A 24,606-nucleotide genomic window follows, 5' to 3' on the forward strand; every position below is an offset into this window, starting at 1 on the left:
CTCAGCCGCTGTCCGAGGTGACACTGTGACACTGTGACACTGTCCCTCTGTCCCTGTCCCCTCAGCCGCTGTCCGAGGTGACACACAGTGACACTGTGACACTGTGACACTGTGACACTGTCCCTTTGTCCCTGTCCCCTCAGCCGCTGTCCGAGGTGACACTCAGTGACACTGTGACACACACTGTGACACTGTCCCTGTCCCTCAGCCGCTGTCCGAGGTGACACTGTGACACTGTGACATTGTCCCCGTGTCCCCTCAGCCGCTGTCCGAGGTGACACACTGTGACACTGTGACACTGTCCCTCTGTCCCTGTCCCCTCAGCCGCTGTCCGAGGCCGCCCGCGGGCTCTGGGCCGGTCCCGGGCGCCGAGCGGGGCTGCAGGGGGCGGTGGCCGAGCACAGGCGGGGGGGACACGGGCCCGGGGGGTCACACTGGTGGCCCGGGGTGTCCCTCTGGTGGCCCGGGGGGTCACGTCGGTGGCCCGGGGCATCCCGCTGGTGGCCCAGAGAGTCACATTGGTGGCCCGAGGGCTCGTGCTGGTGGCCCGGGGGGTCACAGTGCTGGTCCAGGAGGTCACATTGGTAGCCCAGGAGATCCCGCTGCTGGCCCGGGGGGTCCCGCTGCTGGCCCGGGGTATCCTGCTGCTGGCCCGGGGGGTCCCGCTGGTGGCCCAGGAGGTCACATTGGTAGCCCAGGGTGTGGCGGTGCTGGCCCAGCGGGTCCCGTTGCTGGCCCAGGAGATCCAGGGAGCCCAGGGGGTCCCGCTGGTGGCCCAGGGGGTCACAGTGGCAGCCCAGGGGGTCCCGTTGCTCGCCCAGGAGGTCACATTGGTAGCCCAGGCAGTTCAGGTGCTGACCCAGGGGATCTCGTTGGCAGCCCAGTCGATCTTGCTGGTAGCCCAGGGTGTCACAATGCTGCCCCAGGGGGTCTCTCTGGTAGCCCAGGGTGTCCCGTTGCTGGCCCAGGGTGTCTCGCTGGTAGCCCAGGCTGTCTCGTTGGTAGCCCAGGCTGTCTCGTTGGTAGCCCAGCGGGTCCCGCTGCTGGCCCAGCGCCTGCCGGACTCGCCCGGGCAGGGCCAGCAGGCTCAGCCCCAGCGCCTCCAGCCGCGCCTCCAGCGCCCCCAGGCGCTTCTCCAGCTCCGCGTGGCGCTCCTGCAGCTCCGCCAGCAGCTCCGACATCACAGCCTGCGTCTGGGACAGCCCGGGATGGGGGGTCAGGGGGGACCCCGAAAATGGGGGAGGGATGGAGGGGGACCCAAAAAATAGGGGAGGGTCGGGGGGAAACCCAAAAACGGGGAGGGGTCGGGGGGGACCCAAAAATAGGGGAGGGTCGGGGGGACCCCAAAAATGAGGAGAGAGTCTGGGAGACCCCAAAAATAGGGGGGGGATGGGGGAGTCAGGGGGGACCCCAAAAAGGGGCGAGGGTCAGGGGGAACCCTGAAAATAGGGGCGGGATGGGGGAGTCAGGGGGGACCCCAAAATGGGGGGGGGTCGGGGGGACCCAAAAAATAAGGGGGGATGGGAGGGGGGGACCCCGAAATAGGGGGGGGGGATGGGGGGGTCAGGGGGGACCCCAAAAAGGGGGGGGGATGGGGGGACCCCGAAAATGGGGGGAGGGTCGGGGAGACCCTAAAAATGGGGGGGAAATGGAGGAGGTCGGGGGGGACCCCGAAAACAGGGGGAGGATGGGGGGATGAGGGGGAAATGTAAATGGGGGGAGAAAAAATGGGGGATGGGGAAAGGGGGATGGGGTCAAAGAAAAGGGGACAAGGACAGGGGACAAGGACAGGAGACAAGAATGGGGAACGGGGCAGGGATGGGGACAAGGACAGGGGGATAGGGACAGGGCAGGGGACAAGAATGAGAGGACAACGACACAGAATAGGGACAGTGGGAATGAGGGACAGGGAACAAGGATGGGGGGCAAAAATGGGGACAAGGAATGGGGACAAGGATGGGGATAAAGACAAGGATAAGGATGGGGACAAGAATGGGATTGAGGACAAGAATGGGGACAAGGGCAGGGGACAAGAACAGGATAAAGGACAAGGACATGGAATAGGGACAGTGGGAATGGGGGACAGGGGACAAGGACAGGGACAAGAATGGGGACAAGAATGGGATTGAGGACAAGGATGGGGACAAGGACAAGGACCAGGACAAGGAACAAGGACAAGGACAAGGACAAGGACAAGGACAAGGACCGGGACAAGGAACAAGGACAAGGACAAGGACAGGGACAGGGACAAGAACAGGGACAAGGACAAGGACAAGAACAGGGGACAAGGAGAGAGACAAGGACAATGACAAGGACAGAGACAGAGACAAGGACAGAGACAAGGACAAGGACAAGGACAAGGACAAGGACAGGGACAAGGACAGGGACAGAGACAAGGACAAGGACAAGGACAGGGACAAGGACAGTGACAAGGACAATGACAATGACAAGGACAATGACAAGGACAAGGACAAGGACAAGGAACAAGGAACAAGGACAATGACAAGGACAATGACAGGGACAATGACAGGGACAATGACAGGGACAATGACAGGGACAATGACAAGCCAGTCTCACCTTGGCCAGGTCCCCCCAGGTGTTGGCCTGGTCGCTGAGCTTGCGCTGCTCCATCTTCACGCTCCTGAGCCTGAGGGGACAGCAGCGCCTTGGGGACAGCCCTGTCACCCCCTTGGTAACCCTGTCACCCCCCTGGGGGGGTCACAGAGATTTTTGGGCTGTCCCCTCCCCCCTCCCCACCCCAAAATTTGATAAAGATGGGGGGGGAGGGGCGCACTTACTTCTGAGCTCTGCGGGGGCGGGGCGGAGCAGAGATAAAACAAAGGGTTAATGGTGAGGGGAGGGCAGCGCCCCCAGCCCCAAATCAACACAAAATCGGGATAAAATAGCCCCAAAATCAACCTCAAAATCACCCCCAAATCACCCGAAAATCACCTCAAAATGAGCCCAAAATCGACCCAAAATCAGCCCAAATGAGCCCAAAATGAGCCCCAAATCACCCCCGAATCACCTCAAAATGAGCTCAAAATCGCCCCAAAATCGTCCCAAAATCTCCCCAAAATGAGCCCACAATGAGCCCAAAATGAGCCCAGAATCAACCCCAAATCACCCCAAAATCGCCCCCAAATCATCCCAAAATCGCCCCCAAATTGAGCCCAAAATCACCCCAAATGGCCCCAAAATCACCCCAAAATGAGTCCAAAATCACCCCAAAATTCACCCCGAAATCACCTCAAAATCAACCTCTAAATAACCCCAAAAGGGACACCAAAATCAATCCCAAATGAGCCCAAAATCACCCCAAAATCACCCCAAAATGAGCCCAAAACGAGTCCAAAATCACCCGAAAATCAACCCAAATCATTCGAAAATCGCCTCAAAATGAGCCCAAATCGTCTCAAAATGAGCCCAAAATTACCCCAAAAGGGACACCAAAATCCCCTCAAAATGAGCCCAAAATCGCCCAAAAAGGGACACCAGAATCACCCCAATATCAACCCCCAAATCACCCCATAATCACCCCCAAATGACCCCAAAATCAACCCCTAAATAACCCCAAAAGGGACACCAAAATCAACCCCAAATGAGCACAAAATCGCCCCAAAATCACCCGAAAATCACCTCAAAATGAGCCCCAAATCACCCGAAATCACCCCAGAATCACCTCAAAATCAACCCCTAAATAACCCCAAAAGGGACACCAAAATCAATCCCAGATGAGCCCAAAATCACCCAAAATCAACCCAAATGACCCGATAATCACCTCAAAATGAGCTCAAAATCGCCCAAAATCACCCTCAAAATCACCCCCAAATCACACCCAAATCGCCCCAAAATCTCCTCAAAATGAGCCCAAAATCGCCCCAGAATGAGCCCAAAATGAGTCCAAAATCACCACAAAAGGGACACCAAAATCACCCCCAAATCACCCCCAAATCATCCCTAAAATCAACCCCTAATCGCCCCAAAATCACCCCCAAAAATCACCCCCAAATCACCCCAAAATCACCCCAAAATCACCCAAAATCGCGACCCCCCAATCGCCCCTGTCCCAGCCGGTCCCACCCCCAAGCGGGAGGGGACAGGGGACACCCCCCGGCTCTGGTGTCCCCCAAGGATGAGGGACACGGTGACAGTGACAGGGGGGATGGGGACAGCAGGGACACCCCAGGGGGACTGGGGGACAACGGGGACAGGGACAGGGAGAGGGACAGGGAATGGGGACAAGGGACAAGGGACAAGGGACAAGGGACAAGGGACAAGGGACAACGAATGGGGACAAGGAATGGGGGACAGGGGACAAAGAATGGGGACAAAGGACAAGAACAGGGGACCAAGACAAGGGACAAGAACAGGGGGACAGGGGCAGGGGACAAGGGGTGGGGACAAGAACAGGGGACAAGGAATGTGGGCAAAGGCAGGTGACAAAGGACAGGGACAAGGAACAAGAACAGGGGACAAGGACAGGGGATGGGGACAAGAGCAAATGACAAGAGCAGGTGACAAAGGACGGGGACAAGGAACCAGAAAAGGGGACAAGGAATGGGGACAAGGACAGGGGATGGGGACAAGAACAGGGGACAAGGACAGGGGATGGGGACAAGAGCAAATGACAAGAGCAGGTGACAAAGGACAGGGACAAGGAACCAGAAAAGGGGACAAGGAATGGGGACAAGGACAGTGGACAAAGGACAAGAACAGGGGACAAGGGATGGGGACAAAGAACAAGAACAGGGGACAAAGAATAAGTGACATGGATGGGAACAAGAACAGGGGACAAGGACAGGGGACAAGGACAGTGGACAAGAGCAAGTGACAAGGACAGGGGATGGGGACAAGGGTCAGTGCCAAAGGACGGGGACAAAGGACAAGAACAGGGGACAAGGACAGGGAATGGGGACAAGAGCAGGTGACAAACGATGGGGACAAGGAATAAGAACAGGGGACAAGGACAGGGGACAAGAATGGGGACAAGCAATGGGGACAAGGAATGGGGACAAGGAACAAGAACAGGGGACAGGGACAAGGAATGGGGACAAGTACAGGGGACAAGGAATGGGGACAAGAACAGAGGACAAGGACAGGGAATGGGGACAAGGACAGGGGATGGGGACAAGAGCAGGCAATGGGGACAAGGAACAAGAACAGGGGACAAGAATGGGGACAAGCAATGGGGACAAGAGCAAGTGACAAGGACAGGGGATGGGGATAAGGGCCAGTGACAAAGGACGGGGACAAAGGACAAGAACAGGGGACAAGGGATGGGGACAAGAGCAGGGGACAAAGGATGGGGACAAGGAATAAGAACAGGGGACAAGGACAGGGGACAAGGACAGGGGACAGGACAAGAAGAGGTGACAAAGGACAGGGACAAGGAACAAGAACAGGGAACAAGGAACAAGTGACAAGAGATGGGGACAAGGAATGGGGACAAGGGATGGGGACAAGATCAGGTGACAAAGGACAAGGGTAAGGAACAAGAACAGGGGACAAGGACAAGGGACAAGGACAGGGGACAGGGACAGGGGACAGGGATGGGGACAAAGAATGGGGACAAGGACAAGGACAAGGGACAAGGAATGGGGACAAGAATGGGGACAAGGAACAAGAACAGGGGACAAGGCCAAGGAATGGGGACAAGGACAGGGAATGGGTACAAGAGCAGGTGACAAGGACAGAGGACAAGAGCAGGTGACAAAGGATGGGGACAAGGACCCACACCAGGCATCAAACACCCGCCACACCCACCCGAGCCACACCCACCCAAGCCACACCCACCGAGCCACACCCACCCGCGCCACACCCAGCACGGTGACAAACACAGCGGCCACCACGGCGGGGAGGGGACAGCGGCGCTTTGGGGACAGGGAGGGGGTGACAAGGGACAGCAGAAGCGCTGGCACTTACTGATGGATGGCTTGGAGGAACTTACGCTGGTGGGTGCGCACCTTGGCGCGCTCCGGCTTCTTCACCAGCCGCGTGTGCTTGTAGATGAGCCACGTCTCGCGGAGAACGTTGGCAGCGGCGTTCTTCACCTGCAGTGGGGTTTTTATAGGATTTTAATGGGGTTTATGGGGTCTTATGGGGTTTTTATGGGGTTTTTATAGGGTTTTTCCTGTGTTTTATGGGGTTTTAATGGGGTTTTTCCCAGTGTTTTCCCCACGTTTGGTGTGTTTGTAGATCAGCCACGTCTCGCGGAAAACGTTGGCCACGGTGTTCTTCACCTGCAGTGGGGTTTTATAGGATTTTAATGGGGTTTATGGGGTCTTATGGGGTTTTCTCCAGTTTTTATGGGGTTTTTATGGGGTTTTTCCCATATATTTCCCAGTTTTAATGGGGTTTTTCCAGATTTTAATGGGGTTTTTCCCAGTGTTTTCCCAGTTTGGTGTGTTTGTAGATGAGCCACCACTCGTGGAGAACACTGGCCATGGCGTTCTTCACTTGGAATGAGGTTTTTCTGGTTTTTATAGGGTTTGTATGGGGTCTTATGGGGTTTTATGGGGTTTTTATAGAGTTTTATGGGATTTAAATTGGATTTTTCCCAGTTTTTTTGGGGCGTTTTCCCACGTTTGGTGTGCTTGTAGATCAGCCACGTCTCACGGAGAACGTTGGCAGTGGCGTTCTTCACCTGGAATTGGAGTGATTTTGGGGTTTATGGGGTTTTGTGGGATTTTTATGGGGTTTTTATGGGATTTTTCCCCAGTTTTTGTGGGATTTTATGGGGTTTTAATGGGAATTTTCCCCAATTTTAATGGGGTTTTCCCCCAGGTTTGGTGTGTTTGTAGATCAGCCACGTCTCGCGGAGAACGTTGGCAGCGGCGTTCTTCACCTGCAATGGGGTTTTTATAGGATTTTAATGGGGTTTTATGGGTGTTTATGGGGTTTGTATGGGATTCTATGGGATTTTTCCTAGTTTTTATGGGATTTAAATTGAATTTTTCCCAGTTTTTTCCCAGTTTTTGTGGGGTTTTTCCCGGGTTTGGTGTGTTTGTAGAAGAGCCACGTCTCGCGGAGAACGTTGGCAACGACGTTCTTCACCTGGAATGGGATCATTTCTGGGTTTTACGGAGTTTTATAGGGTTTTTCCTGAGTTTTATGGGATTTTAATGGGATTTTTCCAGATTTTAATAGGTTTTTTCCCAGTGTTTTCCCAGTGTTTTCCCAGTTTGGTGTGTTTGTAGATGAGCCACGACTCATGGAGAACGTTGACAACGGCGTTCTTCACCTGGAATTGGGTTATTCCACTTTTAATGGGGTTTTATGGGGTCTTATGGGATTTTTATGGGGTTTTATGGGGTTTTATGGGGTTTTAATGGGATTTTAATGGGGTTTTTCCCAGTGTTTCCCCGTGTTTGGTGTGTTTGTAGATGAGTCACGTCTCCCTCAGAACGTTGGCCAAGGCGTTCTTCACCTGGTATGGGATCATTTCTGGTTTTCATGGGGTTTGTGTGGGGTCTTATGGGGTTTTTATGGGATTTTTCCCCAGTTTTTATGGGATTTTAATGTGATTTTTCCAGATTTTAATGGGGTTTTTCCCAGTGTTTCCCAGGTTTGGTGTGCTTGTAGATGAACCACATCTTGTGGAGAATGTTTGTCATGGCGTTCTTCACCTGCAGTGGGGTTTGTATGGGGTGTTAATGGGGTTATTCCACTTTTTATGGGGTTTTCCCCAGTTTTTATGGAGGTTTTCCCATTTATTTCCCAGTTTTAATGGGGTTTTTCCAGATTTTAATGGAGTTTTTCCCGGTGTTTCCCATGTTTGGTGTGTTTGTAGATGAGCCACGTCTCGCGGAGCACGTTGGCCACAGAGTTCTTCGCCTGCAATTGGGTTTGTATGGGGGTTATGGGGTTTTTATAGGGTCTTATGGGGTTCTTATAGAGTTTTATGGGATTTAAATTGGATTTTTCTCAGGTTTTGTGGGGTTTTTCCCGGGTTTGGTGTGCTTGTAGATCAGCCACGTCTCATGGAGAACGTTGGCAGCGGCGTTCTTCACCTGGAATTGGAGTGATTTTGGGGTTTATGGGGTTTTATGGGATTTTTATGGGGTTTTTCCCAGTGTTTTCCCCACGTTTGGTGTGCTTGTAAATGAGTCATGTCTCACGGAGAACATTGGCAGCAGCGTTCTTCACCTGGAATTGGAGTGATTTTGGGGTTTATGGGGTTTTGTGGGATTTTTACGGGATTTTTATAGGGTTTTTCCTGGGTTTTATGGGGTTTTAATGGGTTTTTCCCAGTGTTTTCCCCACGTTTGGTGTGCTTGTAGATGAGTCATGTCTCACGGAGAACATTGGCAGCGGCGTTCTTCACCTGCAGTGGGGTTTTATAGGATTTTAATGGGGTTTTTTAGGTGTTTAAGGGGTTTTTATGGGATTTTCTCCCAGTTTTTATGGGATTTTTCCCAGTTTTTGTGGGGTTTTTCCCACATTTGGTGTGTTTGTAGATGAGCCACGTCTTGTGAGGAATGTTGGCTGCGGTGTTCTTCACCTGCAATGGGATCATTTCTGGGTTTTATGGGGTTTTTATAGGGTTTTATGGGGTTTTAATGGAGTTTTATGGGGTTTTTATGGGATTTTCCCCCAGTTTTTATGGGGTTTTTCCCAGTTTTTGTGGAGTGTTTCCCAGGTTTGGTGTGTTTGTAGATGAGTCACGTCTCGCGGAGAACGTTGGCTGTGGTGTTCTTCACCTGCAATGGGATCATTTCTGGGTTTTATGGGGTTTTTATGGGGATTTATGCGGGTTTTATGGGGTTATCCCCATTTATTTCCCAGTTTTAATGGGATTTTTCCCAGTTTTTGTGGGATTTTTCCCGGGTTTGGTGTGCTTGTAGATGAGCCACGACTCATGGAGAACATTGGCGATGGCGTTCTTCACCTGGAATTGGGTTTTATGGGGTTTATGGAGTTTTTTATAGGGTTTTTCCTGGGTTTTATGGGATTTTAATGGGATTTTTCCAGGTTTTAATGGGATTTTTCCCAGTTTTGTGGGATTTTTCCTGTGTATTTTCCCGTGTTTGGTGTGCTTGTAGATGAGCCACGTCTTGCGGAGTTGGCCGCGGTGTTCTTCACCTGGAATGGGGTTTTTATAGGATTTTAATGGGGTTTTATGGGGTTTTATGGGGTTTTTATGGGATTCCATGGGATTTTTCCTAGTTTTTATGGGATTTAAATTGGATTTTTCTCAGGTTTTGTGGGGTTATTCCCGGGTTTGGTGTGTTTATAGATGAGCCATGTCTCATGTAGAATGTTGGCTGCCACGTTCTTCACCTGCAATTGGAGTGATTTTGGGGTTTATGGGGTTTTATGGGATTTTTATGGGGTTTTTATAGGGTTTTTCCTGGGTTTTATGGGGTTTTAATGGGTTTTTCCCAGTGTTTTCCCCACGTTTGGTGTGCTTGTAGATGAGTCATGTCTCACGGAGAACATTGGCAGCGGCGTTCTTCACCTGCAGTGGGGTTTTATAGGATTTTAATGGGGTTTTTTAGGTGTTTATGGGGTTTTTATGGGGTTTTCCCCACAGTTTTTATGGGATTTTTCCCAGTTTTTGTGGGGTTTTTCCCACGTTTGGTGTGTTTGTAGATGAGCCATGTCTCGTGGAGAACGTTGGCCGCGGCGTTCTTCACCTGGAATTGGGTTATTCCATTTTTTATGGGGTTTATGGAGATTTTATGGGATTTTTCCCCAGTTTTTATGGGATTTTATGGGGTTTTAATGGGAATTTTCCCCAATTTTAATGGGGTTTTCCCCCAGGTTTGGTGTGTTTGTAGATGAGCCACGTCTCACGGAGAACGTTGGTCGCGGCGTTCTTCACCTGCAGTGGGGTTTTTATAGGATTTTAATGGGGTTTATGGGGTTTTCTCCAGTTTTTATGGGGTTTTTATAGGGTTTTTCCTGGGTTTTATGGGATTTTAATGGAGGTTTTTCCCAGTGTTTTCCCCACATTTGGTGTGCTTGTAGATGAGCCACGTCTCATGGAGAACATTGGCAGTGGTGTTCTTCACCTGCAATTGGAGTAATTTCTGGGGTTTATGGGGTTTTCTCCAGTTTTTATGGGGTTTTTATAGGGTTTTTTCCATTCATTTCCCAGTTTTAATGGGGTTTTTCCCAGTGTTTTCCCCACATTTGGTGTGTTTGTACATGAGTCACGTCTCCCTCAGAACATTGGCCACGGTGTTCCTCACCTGGAATGGGGTTTTTATAGGATTTTAATGGGGTTTTATGGGGTCTTATGGGGTTTTTATGGGATTCCATGGGATTTTTCCTAGTTTTTATGGGATTTAAATTGGATTTTTCTCAGGTTTTGTGGGGTTTTTCCCGGGTTTGGTGTGTTTGTAGATCAGCCATGTCTCACGTAGAATGTTGGCTGCCACGTTCTTCACCTGGAATTGGAGTGATTTTGGGGTTTATGGGGTTTTGTGGGATTTTTACGGGGTTTTTATAGGGTTTTTCCTGGGTTTTATGGGGTTTTAATGGGTTTTTCCCAGTGTTTTCCCCACGTTTGGTGTGCTTGTAGATGAGTCACGTCTCACGGAGAACATTGGCAGCGGCGTTCTTCACCTGCAGTGGGGTTTTATAGGATTTTAATGGGGTTTTTTAGGCGTTTATGGGGTTTTTATGGGGTTTTCCCCACAGTTTTTATGGGATTTTTCCCAGTTTTTGTGGGGTTTTTCCCACGTTTGGTGGCTTTGTAGATGAGCCATGTCTCGTGGAGAACGTTGACCGTGGCGTTCTTCACCTGGAATTGGGTTATTCCATTTTTTATGGAGTTTATGGAGATTTTATGGGATTTTTCCCCAGTTTTTATGGGATTTTATGGGGTTTTAATGGGAATTTTCCCCAATTTTAATGGGGTTTTCCCCCAGGTTTGGTGTGTTTGTAGATCAGCCACGTCTCACGGAGAACGTTGGCAGCGGCGTTCTTCACCTGCAGTGGGGTTTTTATAGGATTTTAATGGGGTTTATGGGGTTTTCTCCAGTTTTTATGGGGTTTTTATAGGGTTTTTCCTGGGTTTTATGGGATTTTAATGGAGTTTTTCCCAGTGTTTTCCCCACGTTTGGTGTGCTTGCAGATGAGCCATGTCTCATGGAGAACATTGGCAGTGGAGTTCTTCACCTGCAATTGGAGTAATTTCTGGGGTTTATGGGGTTTTCTCCAGTTTTTATGGGGTTTTTATAGGGTTTTTCCAGTTATTTCCCAGTTTTAATGGGGTTTTTCCCAGTGTTTTCCCCGTGTTTGGTGTGTTTGTAGATGAGCCACGTCTCACGGAGAACATTGGCTGCAGTGTTCTTCACCTGCAATTGGAGTCATTTCTGGTTTGTATGGGTTTTTATGGGATTTTAATGGGATTTTTCCCAGTTTTAATGGGGTTTTTTCCCGGTGTTTCCCAGGTTTGGTGTGTTTGTAGATGAGCCACAGCTCGCGGAGAACGTTGGCTGCGGCGTTCTTCACCTGGAATTGGGTTATTCCATTTTTTATGGGGTTTTATGGGTTTTTTTCCCAGTTTTTATGGGGGTTTTCCTGGGTTTTTATGGGTTTTTTTCCCATTTATTTCCCAGTTTTTGTGGGGTTTTCCCCCAGGTTTGGTGTGTTTGTAGATGAGTCACGTCTCGTGGAGAACATTGGCTGCGTCATTCTTCACCTGCAATGGGGTTATTTCATTTTTATGGGGTTTTTCCCAGATTTTATGGGATGTTTCACCAGTTTTTATGGGATTTTTCCACAGTTTTAATGGGATTTTCCCTAATTTTAAATGGTTTTTTCTCAGTTTTAACGGGTTTTAATGGGATTTTCCCCAGTCTCAATGGGATTTCCCCCAGTTTTAATGGGGTTTTCGCTCATTTTAATGAATTTTAACGGGATTTTTTCTGGTTTTCATGGAAATTTTTCCAGTTTTAACGGGATTTTTTCTGGTTTTCATGGAAATTTCCCCATTTTCACAGAATTTCCCCCATTTGGGGCTCACCCTCTTGGTGAGCTGCGTGTCCATCATGAAGTTGTGCACGTGCTTCTCGGCTTTGGTCAGCTCCAACTTCCGGGCCACCACGGCCACCACCAGAGCCGTGCAGCCCGCGCCCTGGGGACAGGGACAGGGGGACAGGGACAGGGACAGGGACAGGGACAGGGACAGGGACAGGGACGGGACAGGGACAGGGAGAGAGGGGACAGGGACAGGGACAGGAATGGGACAGGGACAGGATGGGGACAGGGATGGGACAGGGACAGGGATGAGACAGGGACAGAGATGGGACAGGGACAGGAATGGGACAGGGACACAGGGACAGAGGGACAGGGGGACAGAGGGGACAGTTTTCGTTCCATTCTCTCTTTAACATTTTTGATAAATCTGAATTAAAAATAACGCAAACATTTTGGTGTCCCCACACTGACGCCCCCTCGTGGTGTCCCCAGGCAGTGTCCCTTCCCTGGTGTCCCCACACTGATGTGTTCCCCCTCAGTGTCCCCTCAGTGTCCCCAGTGTCCCCTCACCATGATGCCGGTCAGCAGGCACACGCCCTTGCCGCAGTACGTGTGTGGCACCATGTCCCCATTGTCCCCTCAGTGTCCCCTCACCATGATGCCGGTCAGCAGGCACACGCCCTTGCCGCAGTACGTGTGTGGCACCATGTCCCCATTGTCCCCTCAGTGTCCCCATTGTCCCCTCACCATGATCCCTGTCAGCAGGCACACGCCCTTGCCGCAGTACGTGTGTGGCACCATGTCCTGCTCTCCCCTCAGTGTCCCCTCAGTGTCCCCATTGTCCCCTCAGTGTCCCCTCAGTGTCCCCATTGTCCCCTCAGTGTCCCCACTGTCCCCTCACCATGATGCCGGTCAGCAGGCACACGCCCTTGCCGCAGTAGGTGTGTGGCACCATGTCCCCTCAGTGTCCCCACTGTCCCCATTGTCCCCTCACCATGATGCCGGTCAGCAGGCACACGCCCTTGCCGCAGTAGGTGTGTGGCACCATGTCCCCGTAGCCGATGGACAGGAAGGTGATGGAGATCAGCCACATGGCCCCCAGGAAGTTACTGGTGACCTCCTGCTTGTCGTGGTACCTGCGGGGGTGGCACTGGTGACACGGTGACACGGTGACACAGTGACACCACGGCACCGATGGCACCGCGGGCGCTGAGCCCAACCCCCCCATTCTGTACCGGTCACGGGGGATTCGGGGCGTTGTCCCCAAGATGGCTTTGGGGACACCATGGGATGTCCCATGGCCAGGTTGTGTCCCCTTGGGAATGGAGTTGGGGACAAGCACGGAGGTGACATCGCTGTGCCCAAGTGTGCAGGACATCAGTGTCACCTCGCTCGTTGAATCCACCCTCACACTGGATTCAGAGCATTGTCCCCAAGATGGCTTTGGGGACACCATGGGATGTCCCATGGCAGGGCTGTGTCCCCTCAGGAATGGCATTGGGGACAGGCACGGAGGTGGCACCGCTGTCCCCAAATGTGCAGGACACCGAGGTCGCCATGCTTATTGAATCCACTCCTACAGTGCCACCATGGATTCAGAGCATTGTCCCCAAGATGGCTTTGGGGACACCATGGGATGTCCCATGGCCAGGCTGTGTCACCTCAGGAATGGGGTTGGGGACAAGCATGGAGGTGGCACCGCTGTCCCCAAAAGCACAGGACATCGATGTCACAGCACTCAATGAATCCTCCCTCATACTGGATTCAGAGCATTGTCCCCAAGATGGTTTTGGGGACACCATGGGGACACCAAGCATTGCCAGGCTGTGTCACCTCAGGAATGGGGTTGGGGACAGGGACAGAGGTGGCACCGCTGTCCCCAAACGTGCAGAACACCGATGTCATCACTGTCATTGAACCCACCCTTGTGGTGACACCGTGGATTCAGAGCATTGTCTCCAAGATGGCTTTGGGGACACCATGGGGATGTCCCATGGCCAGGATGTGTCACCTCAGGAATGGGATTGGGGTTGGGGACAAGCACGGAGGTGGCACCGCTGTCCCCAAACTACAGGACACCGATGTCACCCCCAAAGGACACCGTGGGTGACACTGGGAGGGCGAGGGGGACACTGAGAGATCCTGATGTCCCAAACATGGCGGTGCCACCACCCCCTGTCCCCGATGGGGAGGGGACAAGGCCAGCCAGGGGACACAGAGCAGCGACGAAGTCGGGCAGGGGGATGGGGACGTGCAGGGAAATGGGGTTGGGAAAGGGGAATGGGAAATGGGACACGAGAAATGGGGTAAGACAAGGGAAAATGGGGTTGGGAAAGGGAAATGGGGCTGGAGAAAGGGAAATGGGATTGGGAAAGGGGGAATGGGGAAAGGGAAATGGGGTTGGGAAAGGGAAATGGGATTGGGAGTGAAAGAGGAAATGGGATTGGGAAAGGGAAATGGGGTTAGAAAAGGGGAAATGGGATTGGGAAAGGGAAATGGGGTTATAAAAGGGGAAATGAGGTCAGAAAGAAAAATGGAGTTGGGAAAGGGAAATGGGATTGGGAAAAGGAAATGGGACACGGGAAATGGGGTTGGGAAAGGGAAACGAGGTCAGAAAGGGGAAATGGGATTGGGAAAGGGAAATGGGACTGAGAAAGGGAAATGGGGCTGGAGAAAGGGAAATGTGACTGGGAAAGGGAAATGGAACATGAGAAATGGGGTAAGAAAAGGGAAAATGGGGTGGGGAAAGGGAAACGGGGTTGGGAAAGAAAGAGGAAATGGGACTGGGAAAGGGAAATGGGATTGGGAAAGGGAAATAGGGCACAAGAAATGGGATGAGAAAAGGGGAAATGGGGTTGGGGAAAGGGAAATGGGGTTGGGAAAAGAAATGGGGTTGGGAAAGAGAAATGGGATTGAGAACATGCGAAATGGGGTCAGAAAAGGGGAAATGGGATTGGGAAAGGGAAAAGGGGATGGGAGATGGGAAATGGGATTGGGGAAAAGGAAATGGGACACGGGAAATGGGGTTAGGAAAGGGAAATGGGTTGGGAAAGGGAAATGGGTTGGGAAAGGGCAATAGGACACGAGAAATGGAGTAAGAAAAGGGAAAATGGGATTGGGAAAGAGGAATGGGGCTGGGAAACAAAGAGGAAATGGGATTGAGAACATGCAAAATGGGGTCAGAAAAGGGGAAATGGGATTGGGAAAGGGAAAAGGGGTGGGAAAGGGAAATGGATTTGGGAAAGGGGGAATGGGGTTGGGAAGGGGAAAATGAGGATGGGAAAGGGGAAATGGGATTGGGAAAGGGCAATGGGGTCAGAGAAGGGGAAATGGGGTTGGGAAAGGGGAATGGGGTCAGAAAAGGGAAATGGGGTTGGGAAAGGAAAATGGGGTCAGAAAGGGAAAAGGGGTCAGAGGAACAAGCCGGGGCGGGGCAGGGGGGTCTCAAGGAATTTAGGATTGCTGCTTCCCAACCCCGTTCGGGCTTGGAACCTCACCCGGCCCCGAGGGACGCGGCGGGGACAGGGCGGGGACACCGCGGGGACGGCGGGGAGGTGACAGCCACGGGGACATTTCCCAAGGATTCTCAGAACGGACAAAAACCAGGAAAAAAAACAAAAAAAACCAAAAAAAACCAAAAAAAATCCCTTTGGAGACTCTCAACTCCTTACGGGGTCTCTCTGAAAGTCCCCCCCAAAGCCACCAGGGATGTCCCCAAGCTCGGGGACACGGGGGAGGGCACAGGGAGCAGCTGAGGTTCCAAGAGGAAAAGGGGTCCCAGCCCCTTTCCCTGTCCCCCCCCCGCAGCTAATCCTAAATTCTGGGGGTTTGGGGGAGCAGCAGCGGGGGTGGGGGGGGAGGGGTCCCCGCGGTCACTCGGGGGGTCCCCGCGGTCACTCACAGTTTGTCCCTGCGAGCAGCAGAGCGGGCAGGGAGGGAAAAGGAGAGCGGTTAATGCGCGACCCCCGGCGGGGCTGGGGGGGCTCGGGGCCAGCAGGGACGGGGACGGGGCGGGGACATCGCGGGGACATCGCGGACACCCCGTGGGGACATCGCGGGGACAACGGCAACACGGCCGGGGACGTCTTGGCACCCCTGGGGACATCCTGGCACAGCCGGGGACATCCCGGGCACCCTCGGGGACATTCTGGTACCCCCGGGGACATCTCGGCATAGCTGGGGACATAGCAAACACCCCCAGGGACATTCTGGACACTCCTGGGGACATCCTGACACCCCCCGGGGACATTCCAGGACACTCCCGGGGAGCGGCCCCGAGTGCGGGGGGCGGGGATGGGGGGGATGTCACAGCCTCGGACCCCTCTGGGGACCCCCAATCTTTGTCCCCTCTCAGGATCCCCCAGTCTTTGTCCCCTCTCGGGACCCCCCAATCTTTGGTCCCCTTGGTGGCAGCTCCAGCTCCTCAGACCCCCCTGCAGGGCCCCCAGTTTTGGTCCCGTCTGTAGGACCCTCAGGTGTCCCCAAATCCTGTCTGACAAACCCTCAGACATCCCCAAACCCCATTTCACAAATGCCCCAAATTTCATGACCCCCAACCACCCCAACCCCATCCCACAATCCCCAAATCCCATTCCATGACCCCCAGCGCCCTCAAACCCCATTCCACGATCCCCCAAACCCCATTTCATGATCCCTCAAACCCCATTCCACAATCTCCAACTCCCCCAAACCCCATTCCATGACCCCCATTCCCCCAAACCCCATTCCACGACCCCCAAACCCCATTCCACGACGTCCAAATCCCATTCCATGATCACCCAAACATCCCCAAACCCAATTTCATGACCTCCAACCACCCCAAACCCCATTCCATGACCCTCAAATCCCATTTCACGACTCCCTAAAACCCATTTCACGATCCCCAAACACTCCAAACCCCATTCCACGACCCCAAACAATCCCAACCCCCATTCCATGACCCCCAAACCCCATTCCACAACCCCCAACCACGCCAACCCCCATTTCATGACCCCCAACCACTCCAAACCCCATTTCACGACCCCTAAACCCTATTCCACAATCCCCAAACCCCATTTCATGATCTCCAACCACCCCAAATCCCATTTCATGATCCTTCAAATCCCATTCCATGACCCTCAACCACCCCAATCCCCGTTCCACGACCCCCAACCACCTCAAACCCCATTCCACAACCCCAAACCCCATTCCACAATCTCCAATGCCCCCAAACCCCATTCCACAACCCCCAAACCCCATTTCACGATCTCCAACCACCCCAAACCCCATTCCATGACCTCCAAACCCCATTTCATGACCCCCCAATTCCCCCAAACCCCATTCCATGACACCCCAAACTCCATTCCACAATTCCCAAATCCCATTCCATGACCCCCAACCATCCTAAACCCCATTCCATGACCCCCAAACCCCATTCCATGACCACCAACCAACCCAAATCCCATTCCACGATCCCCAAACCCCATCCCATGACCCCGAACAACCCCAAACCCCATTCCATGATCCCCAAACCCCATTCCATGACACCCCAAACTCCATTCCACAATCTCCAAACCCCATTCCACACCCCCCCAACCCCCAACCCCTCACCCCCACCCCCTCACCTCTCGCACACCCGCACCGTCCACGCCGCCACGATCCACGATGAGATGCTGAACACCAGCAGCACGGTGCCGGGACAGATGGTCATGAGCGTCTTCATGACGAAGCGCGTGTTGAAGTTGATCTTGTTCAGGGCGCCGATGCTGCGCGACGACGCGTCCGTGAAGAGCTTGCTGTGCAGCAGCATCACCCTGCCCAGCAGGTAGAGCCGCAGGAACATGGGGATGGACAGCACGATGTCCACGTCGGCGTGCGCCACCGACGCCGCGTAGGTGAAGGCCAAGCGGGCGGTCCAGGTGAACAGGTACTGCCCGGGGATGGGGTGGATGGCGCACACCAGCAGCTCCAGCGCGATCAGGAACACGCGCTCCGAGGTCATGGCGATGCGCCAGTCGTCGGCGCCGTTGTCCACCATGAACAGCTGGGGGAAATTTGTTTTCTTAATTTGAGGTCTTTTGGTCAATTGATTTATTGAGGTGTGTTCACTGTAGGGTTCGAATTTGGGTTCTTAACTGGAGTTGGTTGAGTTTTTCGTTGATTAAAAGCGTTGGGTTTGCAGTAGGGTTTGACTTGGGTTCTTAATTGGAGTTGATTATTTGGTTAATTGATTGATGGCAGTAGGGTTGGACTTTGGCTTCTTAATTTGAGAGTTTTTTGGTTTTTTGATTAAAAGTGCTGGGGTTTTGGTAGGGTTTGAATTTGGGTTCTTAATTAGAGTTGATTATTTGGCTAATTGATTAAATGTGTCGTGTTTGAGGCAGGGTTTTATTTGGTTTCTTAACTGGAGTCAGTTTTTGGTTAATTGATTAAATGCGTTGAGTTTGTGGTTGATTTGCGGTAAGGCAGGAACTCGATTTCTTAATTAGAGTTCTGTGGTAGGGTTTGAATTTGGTTTCTTAATTGGAGATTTTTTTTGGTTAATTGATTAATGGCAGTGGGGTGGGAATTTGGCTTCTTAATTTGAGGTCTTTTGGCTAATTGATTTATTGAGGTGTGTTCGCGGTAGGGTTCAAATTTGCGCTAACTGGAGTTGGTTGGGTTTTTTATTGATTAAAAATGTTGGGTTTGCGGTAGGGTTTGATTTTGGTTTCTTAATTGGAGTTTTTTGGTTAATTGATAAATGGTGGTGGCTGCCCGGGATGGGGTGGATGGCACACACCAGCAGCTCCAGCGCGATCAGGAACACGCGCTCCGAGGTCATGGCGATGCGCCAGTCGTCGGCACCGTTGTCCACCATGAAAAGCTGAGGGAATTTGGGATATTAATTAATTTATTTTGCTAATTGCGGTGTGTTCACGGTAGGGTTTGAAGTTGGGTTCTTAACTGGAGTTGGTTGGGTTTTTATTGATTAAAAGCGTTGGGTTTGCGGTAGGGTTTGACTCTGGTTTCTTAATTGGAGTTGGTTATATGGTTAATTGATTGATGGCAGTAGGGTTGGACTTTGGCTTCTTAATTTGAGATGTTTTTGTTTCATTGATTAAATGCATTATGTTTGTGGTAGGGTTCGAATTTGGGTTCTTAACTGGGCTTGGTTGGGTTTTCTTTGATTGATTAAAAGTGTTGGGTTTGCAGTAGGGTTGGACTTTGGGTTCTTAATTGGTTGATTAAATGCATTGAATTTGTGGTTGGTTTGCGGCAAGGCGGGAACTCGGTTTCTTAATTGAAGTTCAGTGGTAGGATTTGAATTTGGGTTCTTAACTGCAGTTGGTTTTTCTTTGATTGATTAAAAGTGTTGGGTTTGCGGTAGAGTTTGACTTTGGGTCCTTAATTGGCATTAGTTTTTTGATTAATTGATTAAATGCGTTGGGTTTGTGGGAGGGTTTGAATTTGGTTTCTTCATTGGAGTTTTGGTTAATTGATAAATAGCGGTGGCTGCCCGGGATGGGGTGGATGGCGCACACCAGCAGCTCCAGCGCGATCAGGAACACGCGCTCCGAGGTCATGGCGATGCGCCAGTCGTCGGCGCCGTTGTCCACCATGAACAGCTGGGGGAAATTCAGTTTCTTAATTTGAGGTCTTTTGGTTGATTAGTTGAGGTGTGTTCACAGTAGGGTTTGAAGTTGGGTTCTTAACTGGAGTTGTTGAGTTTTTCGTTGATTAAAAGCGTTGGGTTTGCGGTAGGGTTTGACTCTGGTTTCTTAATTGGAGTTGGTTATTTGGTTAATTGATTGATGGCAGTAGGGTTGGACTTTGGTTTCTTAATTTGAGATTTTTTTGGTTAATTGAATAAAAGTGTTGGGGTTTTGGTAGGTAGGGTTTGACTTTGGGTTCTTAATTGGTTGATTAAAAGCTCTGAGTTTGTGGTTGGTTTGTAGCAAGGCGGGAACTCGGTTTCTTAGAGTTCTGTGGTAGGGTTTGAATTTGGGTTCTTAACTGCAGTTGGTTTTTCTTCGATTGATTAAAAGTGTTGGGTTTGCAGTAGGGTTTGACTTTGGGTCCTTAATTGGTGTTGTTTTTTTGGTTAATTGATTAAATGTGTTGAGTTTGTGGTTGGTTAGCAGTGGGGCAGGAGTTCAGTTTCTTAACTGGAGTTCTGAAGTCGCGTTTTAATTTGGTTTCTTAATTGGAGTTTTTTTGGTTAATTGATTAATGGCAGTGGGGTGGGAATTTGGTTTCTTAATTTGAGGTCTTTTGGCTAATTGATTTATTGAGGTTTGTTCTCGATAGAGTTCGAATTTGGGTTCTTAACTGGAGTTGGTTGAATTTTTCGTTGATTAAAAGCGTTGGGTTTGCAGTAGGGTTTGACTCTGGTTTCTTAATTGGAGTTGGTTATTTGGTTAATTGATTGATGGCAGTAGGGTTGGACTTTGGCTCCTTAATTTGAGAGTTTTTTGGTTTTTTGATTAAAAGTGCTGGGGTTTTGGTAGGGTTTTGACTTCGGGTTCTTAATAGGAGTTGGTTTTTGGTTAATTGAATAAATGCATTGAGTTTGTGGTTGGTTTGCGGCAAGGCGGGAACTCAGTTTCTTAACTGGAGTTCTGTGGTAGGGTTTGAATTTGGTTTCTTAATTGGAGATTTGTTGGTTAATTGATTAATTGAGGTGTTTTCGCAGAAGGGTTTTTATTTGGGTTCTTAACTGGAGTTGATTTCTCTTTGATTAAAAGTGTTGGGTTTGCGGTAGGGTTTGACTTTGGTTTCTTAATTGGAGTTGTTTTTTTGGTTAATTGATTAATGGCAGCAGGGTTGGACTTTGGCTTCTTAATTTGAGATTTTTTTTGTTAATTAATTAATTGCGGTATTAATTGCAGTGTGTTCGCGGTAGGGTTTTTATTTGGGTTCTTAACTGGAGTTTGATTGGTTTTTAATTGATTAATTGCAGCAGGGTTTGTGGTGCAGCAGGAATTCGGGGTCTTATTTGGATGATTAATTGATTTAATTGATTAATTGTGGCGGAGTTTTGATGCACTGGGAATTCTGGATCTTAACTGGAGGGTCAATCAATTTAATTGATTAATTTAATTGATTGGTTTGCAGTAGAGTTCGAATTTGGTTTCTTAACTGGAGGTTTTTGGGTTAATTAATTTTGGTTAATTGATAAATGGCGGTAAGGTGGGAATTCATTTTCATAATTGGAGTTGGGTTGGTTTTCATTGATAAAAAATGGTGGTTTTAATTTGGGTTCTTAATTGGAGGCTTTGGTTAATTGATTAAATGAGATGGGTTTGCAGTAGGGTTTTAATTTGGTTTCTAAATTGGAGTTTTTTTGGTTAATTGATTAATTGAGGAGGGCTTGCAGTACGGTTTTTATTTTATAATTCTTAACTGTAATTGGGTTTTTTTATTGATTAAATGCGTTGAGTTTGTGGTTGGTTTGCAGTGGGACGGGAATTTGGTTTCTTAATAGGAGTTTTTTTGGTTAATTGATTAAATGAGTTGGGTTTGCAGTAGGGTTTTGCTTTCTTAATTTCAGATTTTTTGGTTAATTGATTAAATGTGGTGAGTTGGCAGCCAGACTGGAATTCGGTTTCTTAATTGGAGTTCTGCAGTAGGGTTTTAATTTGGTTTCTTAATTTGAGGGGTTTTTTCTTAATTGATTAAATTTGGCGAGATTGTGTGAAAGTTTTTATTGCTTTCCAATTTTTAAAATTTTTATGTCTTTTAATTTTTAAAATTTTTATGTCTTTCAATTTTTAAAATTTTTATGTCTTTAAATTCTTAAAATTCTTATTGTTTTGAATTTTTAAAATTTTGATTTATTTATTTTACTTTCAGAACTTTCCTCCCGCCGTTTTCACCAACCACGCCAACCACCACCCTACCACTTTAAAAATCACTTTTTTAGCATAAAATCAATTTTTAAAATTTATTTTTAGGAACAGAGGGGTTGTTTTTTTAATATTTTAATTTTTTCCCACCTCACCTGAATCTCCCTGGCGTGATACATCACGATGAGCCCCAGCAGCACCAACGTGGACAGGCTGATCAGACACTTCAACGCGAACGAATACGACGATTCCTACAACACAAACCCGCCTTAAAACCCCAAAACCTCCCCTCGAACCCCCCAAAATCCCTCCCCGCGACCCCCCAAACCTTGGTGTAGACCCCCCAGGACAGCTCCGTCTCCGTCACCATCACCACGATGCCGAACATGCCAAAAATCAGCGCGTAGTCGCTCAGGCGTTTGCGCTTCTCGAACAGTGCTCGCCGGTGGCCCAGCTTGTAGCCAATATTCTGATTTTTCCTCCGCTCGCCTGCCCGCTCCTCGCTCGCCTCCCGAGCCGTTCTGGTGGCCACGCGAGCGGTTTCTGTCGCTGCGGGATGCTCCTGTCGCGACACGAGCACCTGGAGGCGCGGGCTGGCGCAGGGCTGGGTTTGGCCGTGGTTGGAGGAGCCCGGGTGGCCCCGGGGCCGTGTCACCCCCCCATTGTGGCGACAGCTGCTCATGGCTCGGCTGGCGACGGCACCGGGCGATCCCGCATGGCTCGGCGGCGCGGGGGCGACCTGCGCGACAGGGGACACGAGGGGGACGCGGTGGGTGGCACGGAGGGGACATGGGGAGATGGGGTGAGCGACAGGGGACACGGTGGGTGGCACGGAGGGGACATGGGGAGATGGGGTGGCCTCGACGGCGGTGGGGATGTGTCCGGCCCACAAGGGACATGTCCTGCCCGTGGGGGACATGATGTGACCACAGGGGACATGTCCTGTCCATAAGGATCTGTTCTGCCCACAGGGGATGTGACCTGCCCGTGGGGGACACGCTGTGACCACAGGGGATATGTCTTGACCACAGGGGACATGATGTGACCACAGGGCCATGTCCTATACGCAAGGGACATGTCGTGCCCGTGGGGTCACGTTGTGACCACAGGGGACATGTCCTGCTCGGGGGGGACATGATGTGACCACAGGGAACTGTCCTGCCCGTGGGGACACATCGTGCCCGTAGGGGACATGCTGTGACCACAGGGGACATGTCCTGTCCATAGGGGACACATCGTGCCCGCAGAGGACATGATGTGACCACAGGGACATGTCCTGCTCGTGGCGGACACGTCGTGCCCGTAGGGGACACGCTGTGACCACAGGGCCATGTCCTGTTCACAAGGGACGTGTCCTGCCCGTGGGGGACATGTTGTGCCCGTGGGGTCACGCTGTGACCACAGGGGACGTGTCCTGCTCGGGGGGGACATGATGTGACCACAGGGACATGTCTTGACCACAGGGGACACGTCCTGTCCGTGGGGACCTGTCCTGCCCACAGGGGACATGTCCTGCCCACAGGGGATGTGTCCTGTCCGTGGGGGACACATCGTGCCCGCAGGGGACATGATGTGACCACAGGGGAATGTCCTGTCCACAGGGGATGTGTCCTGCTCGTGGGGGACATGACGTGACCACAGGGACATGTCCTGCCTGTGGTGAACCTGTCCCGCTCACAGGGGACATGTCCTGTCCGTGGGGATACACTGTGACCACAGGGGCATGTCCTGCCCGTGGAGGACACTCTGTGACCAGAGGAGACATGTCCTATCCGTGGGGACCTCTCCTACCCACAGGGACATGTCCTGCCCACAGGCGACGTGTCCTGTCGGTGGGGACACGCTGTGACCACAGGGACGTGTCCTACCCACAGGGGACATGTCCTGTTCGTGGGGACACGCTGTGACAACAGGTCCGTGTCCCACCCACGGCGGGGGACACGTGGCGCTCGCGGGGGACGTGGCCGTGTCCTGCCCGTGACGGGGACACAGCGTGACCACAGTGACACGTCCTGCCCATGTCCGTGTCCGTGTCCCTGCCCCTGTCCGTGTCCGTGTCCCTGTCCCTGTCCATGTCCCTGTCCCTGTCCCTGCCCCTGTCCGTGTCCCTGTCCCTGTCCCTGCCCCTGTCCGTGTCCGTGTCCGTGTCCGTGTCCCTGTCCCTGTCCCTGTCCATGTCCCTGTCCCTGTCCCTGCCCCTGTCCGTGTCCCTGTCCCTGTCCCTGTCCCTGTCCGTGTCCGTGTCCCTGTCCGTGTCCCTGTCCCTGCCCGTGTCCGTGTCCTGCCCACGGAACCGGTCCCGCCCCCCTCTGCGGACACGGCCACCAGGACGCGGCCACCCCCGCGTGCCACCACCCCCTGTCCCTGTCCCCATCCCTGTCCCCATCCCTGTCCCCGTCTCATCCCTGTCCCATCCCTGTCCCACCCCTGTCCCCTCCCGCAGCCGCGGGACATCTCCGCTCCCTCTCCCGAACCGGAACCGCAGCCGCGCGTTCCCGCCGTGCTCGGGTGGCTCCGCCGCGGCTCCCCCCGGCCCCGGTGCCGCCGTGCCCGGTACCTGCGGTGCCCCGGGCCTGTCCCGGGCCTGTCCCGGGCCTGTCCCGCCGCCGGTGCCGCCGCAGCCCGAGCCGGTCCCGGGAGCGCGCGGCGGCGGCACCGGCGCGAGGGGGCGGGGCTGGGGGCGTGGCTTGGGTAGATCAGCGATCTGATTGGTCCTCCCGCGTGACGAGCCCCCGCGCCACGCCTTTGGCCACGCCCACCCGTGTTGGCCACGCCCCCTCCGGGCATTCACCGCCCCCCCCTCCCCAAAGCGCCCCCTCCCCATCGCAGCGCTCGGCACCCCCGGGACCCCCTCCCCAAAAGCGCCCCC

The 24,606-nt window shown here is 51.9% G+C and overlaps 1 protein-coding gene across 1 annotated transcript; it reads right to left on the reverse strand.

Annotated features, from left to right (window-relative positions):
- Positions 1–320: 320 nt before the first annotated feature.
- Positions 321–24,326, reverse strand: LOC117008247 (small conductance calcium-activated potassium channel protein 1-like). The gene is made up of 12 exons (XM_033081926.1): positions 24,295–24,326; positions 22,066–22,476; positions 21,893–21,988; positions 19,419–19,517; positions 17,535–17,854; positions 15,833–15,841; positions 12,926–13,067; positions 11,978–12,088; positions 5,926–6,053; positions 2,799–2,807; positions 2,578–2,647; positions 321–1,193 (listed from the first exon to the last, which is right to left on the reverse strand). The coding sequence occupies exons 2-12, from the start codon at positions 22,417–22,419 to the stop codon at positions 321–323; spliced, it is 2,211 nt and encodes a 736-aa protein (XP_032937817.1). The 5' UTR covers positions 22,420–22,476; positions 24,295–24,326.
- Positions 24,327–24,606: the final 280 nt, after the last annotated feature.

Source organism: Catharus ustulatus, chromosome 29 (genome assembly GCF_009819885.2).
Source record: "Catharus ustulatus isolate bCatUst1 chromosome 29, bCatUst1.pri.v2, whole genome shotgun sequence".
In the NCBI taxonomy this organism is placed as follows: Eukaryota; Metazoa; Chordata; class Aves; order Passeriformes; family Turdidae; genus Catharus; species Catharus ustulatus.

Bases quoted from the DNA above. Each gene is read 5' to 3' on its own strand.
- LOC117008247 (XM_033081926.1), bottom strand. From the start codon at position 22,419: ATGAGCAGCTGTCGCCACAATGGGGGGGTGACACGGCCCCGGGGCCAC. The intron at 17,855-19,418 runs CCCATCCCGGGC...TGCGCCATCCAC, and splicing joins TGCTGGTGTGCGCCATCCAC to CCCATCCCCGGGCAGTACCT. The intron at 6,054-11,977 runs GTGAGCCCCAAA...ACCCCACTGCAG, and splicing joins ACACGCAGCTCACCAAGAGG to GTGAAGAACGCCGCTGCCAA.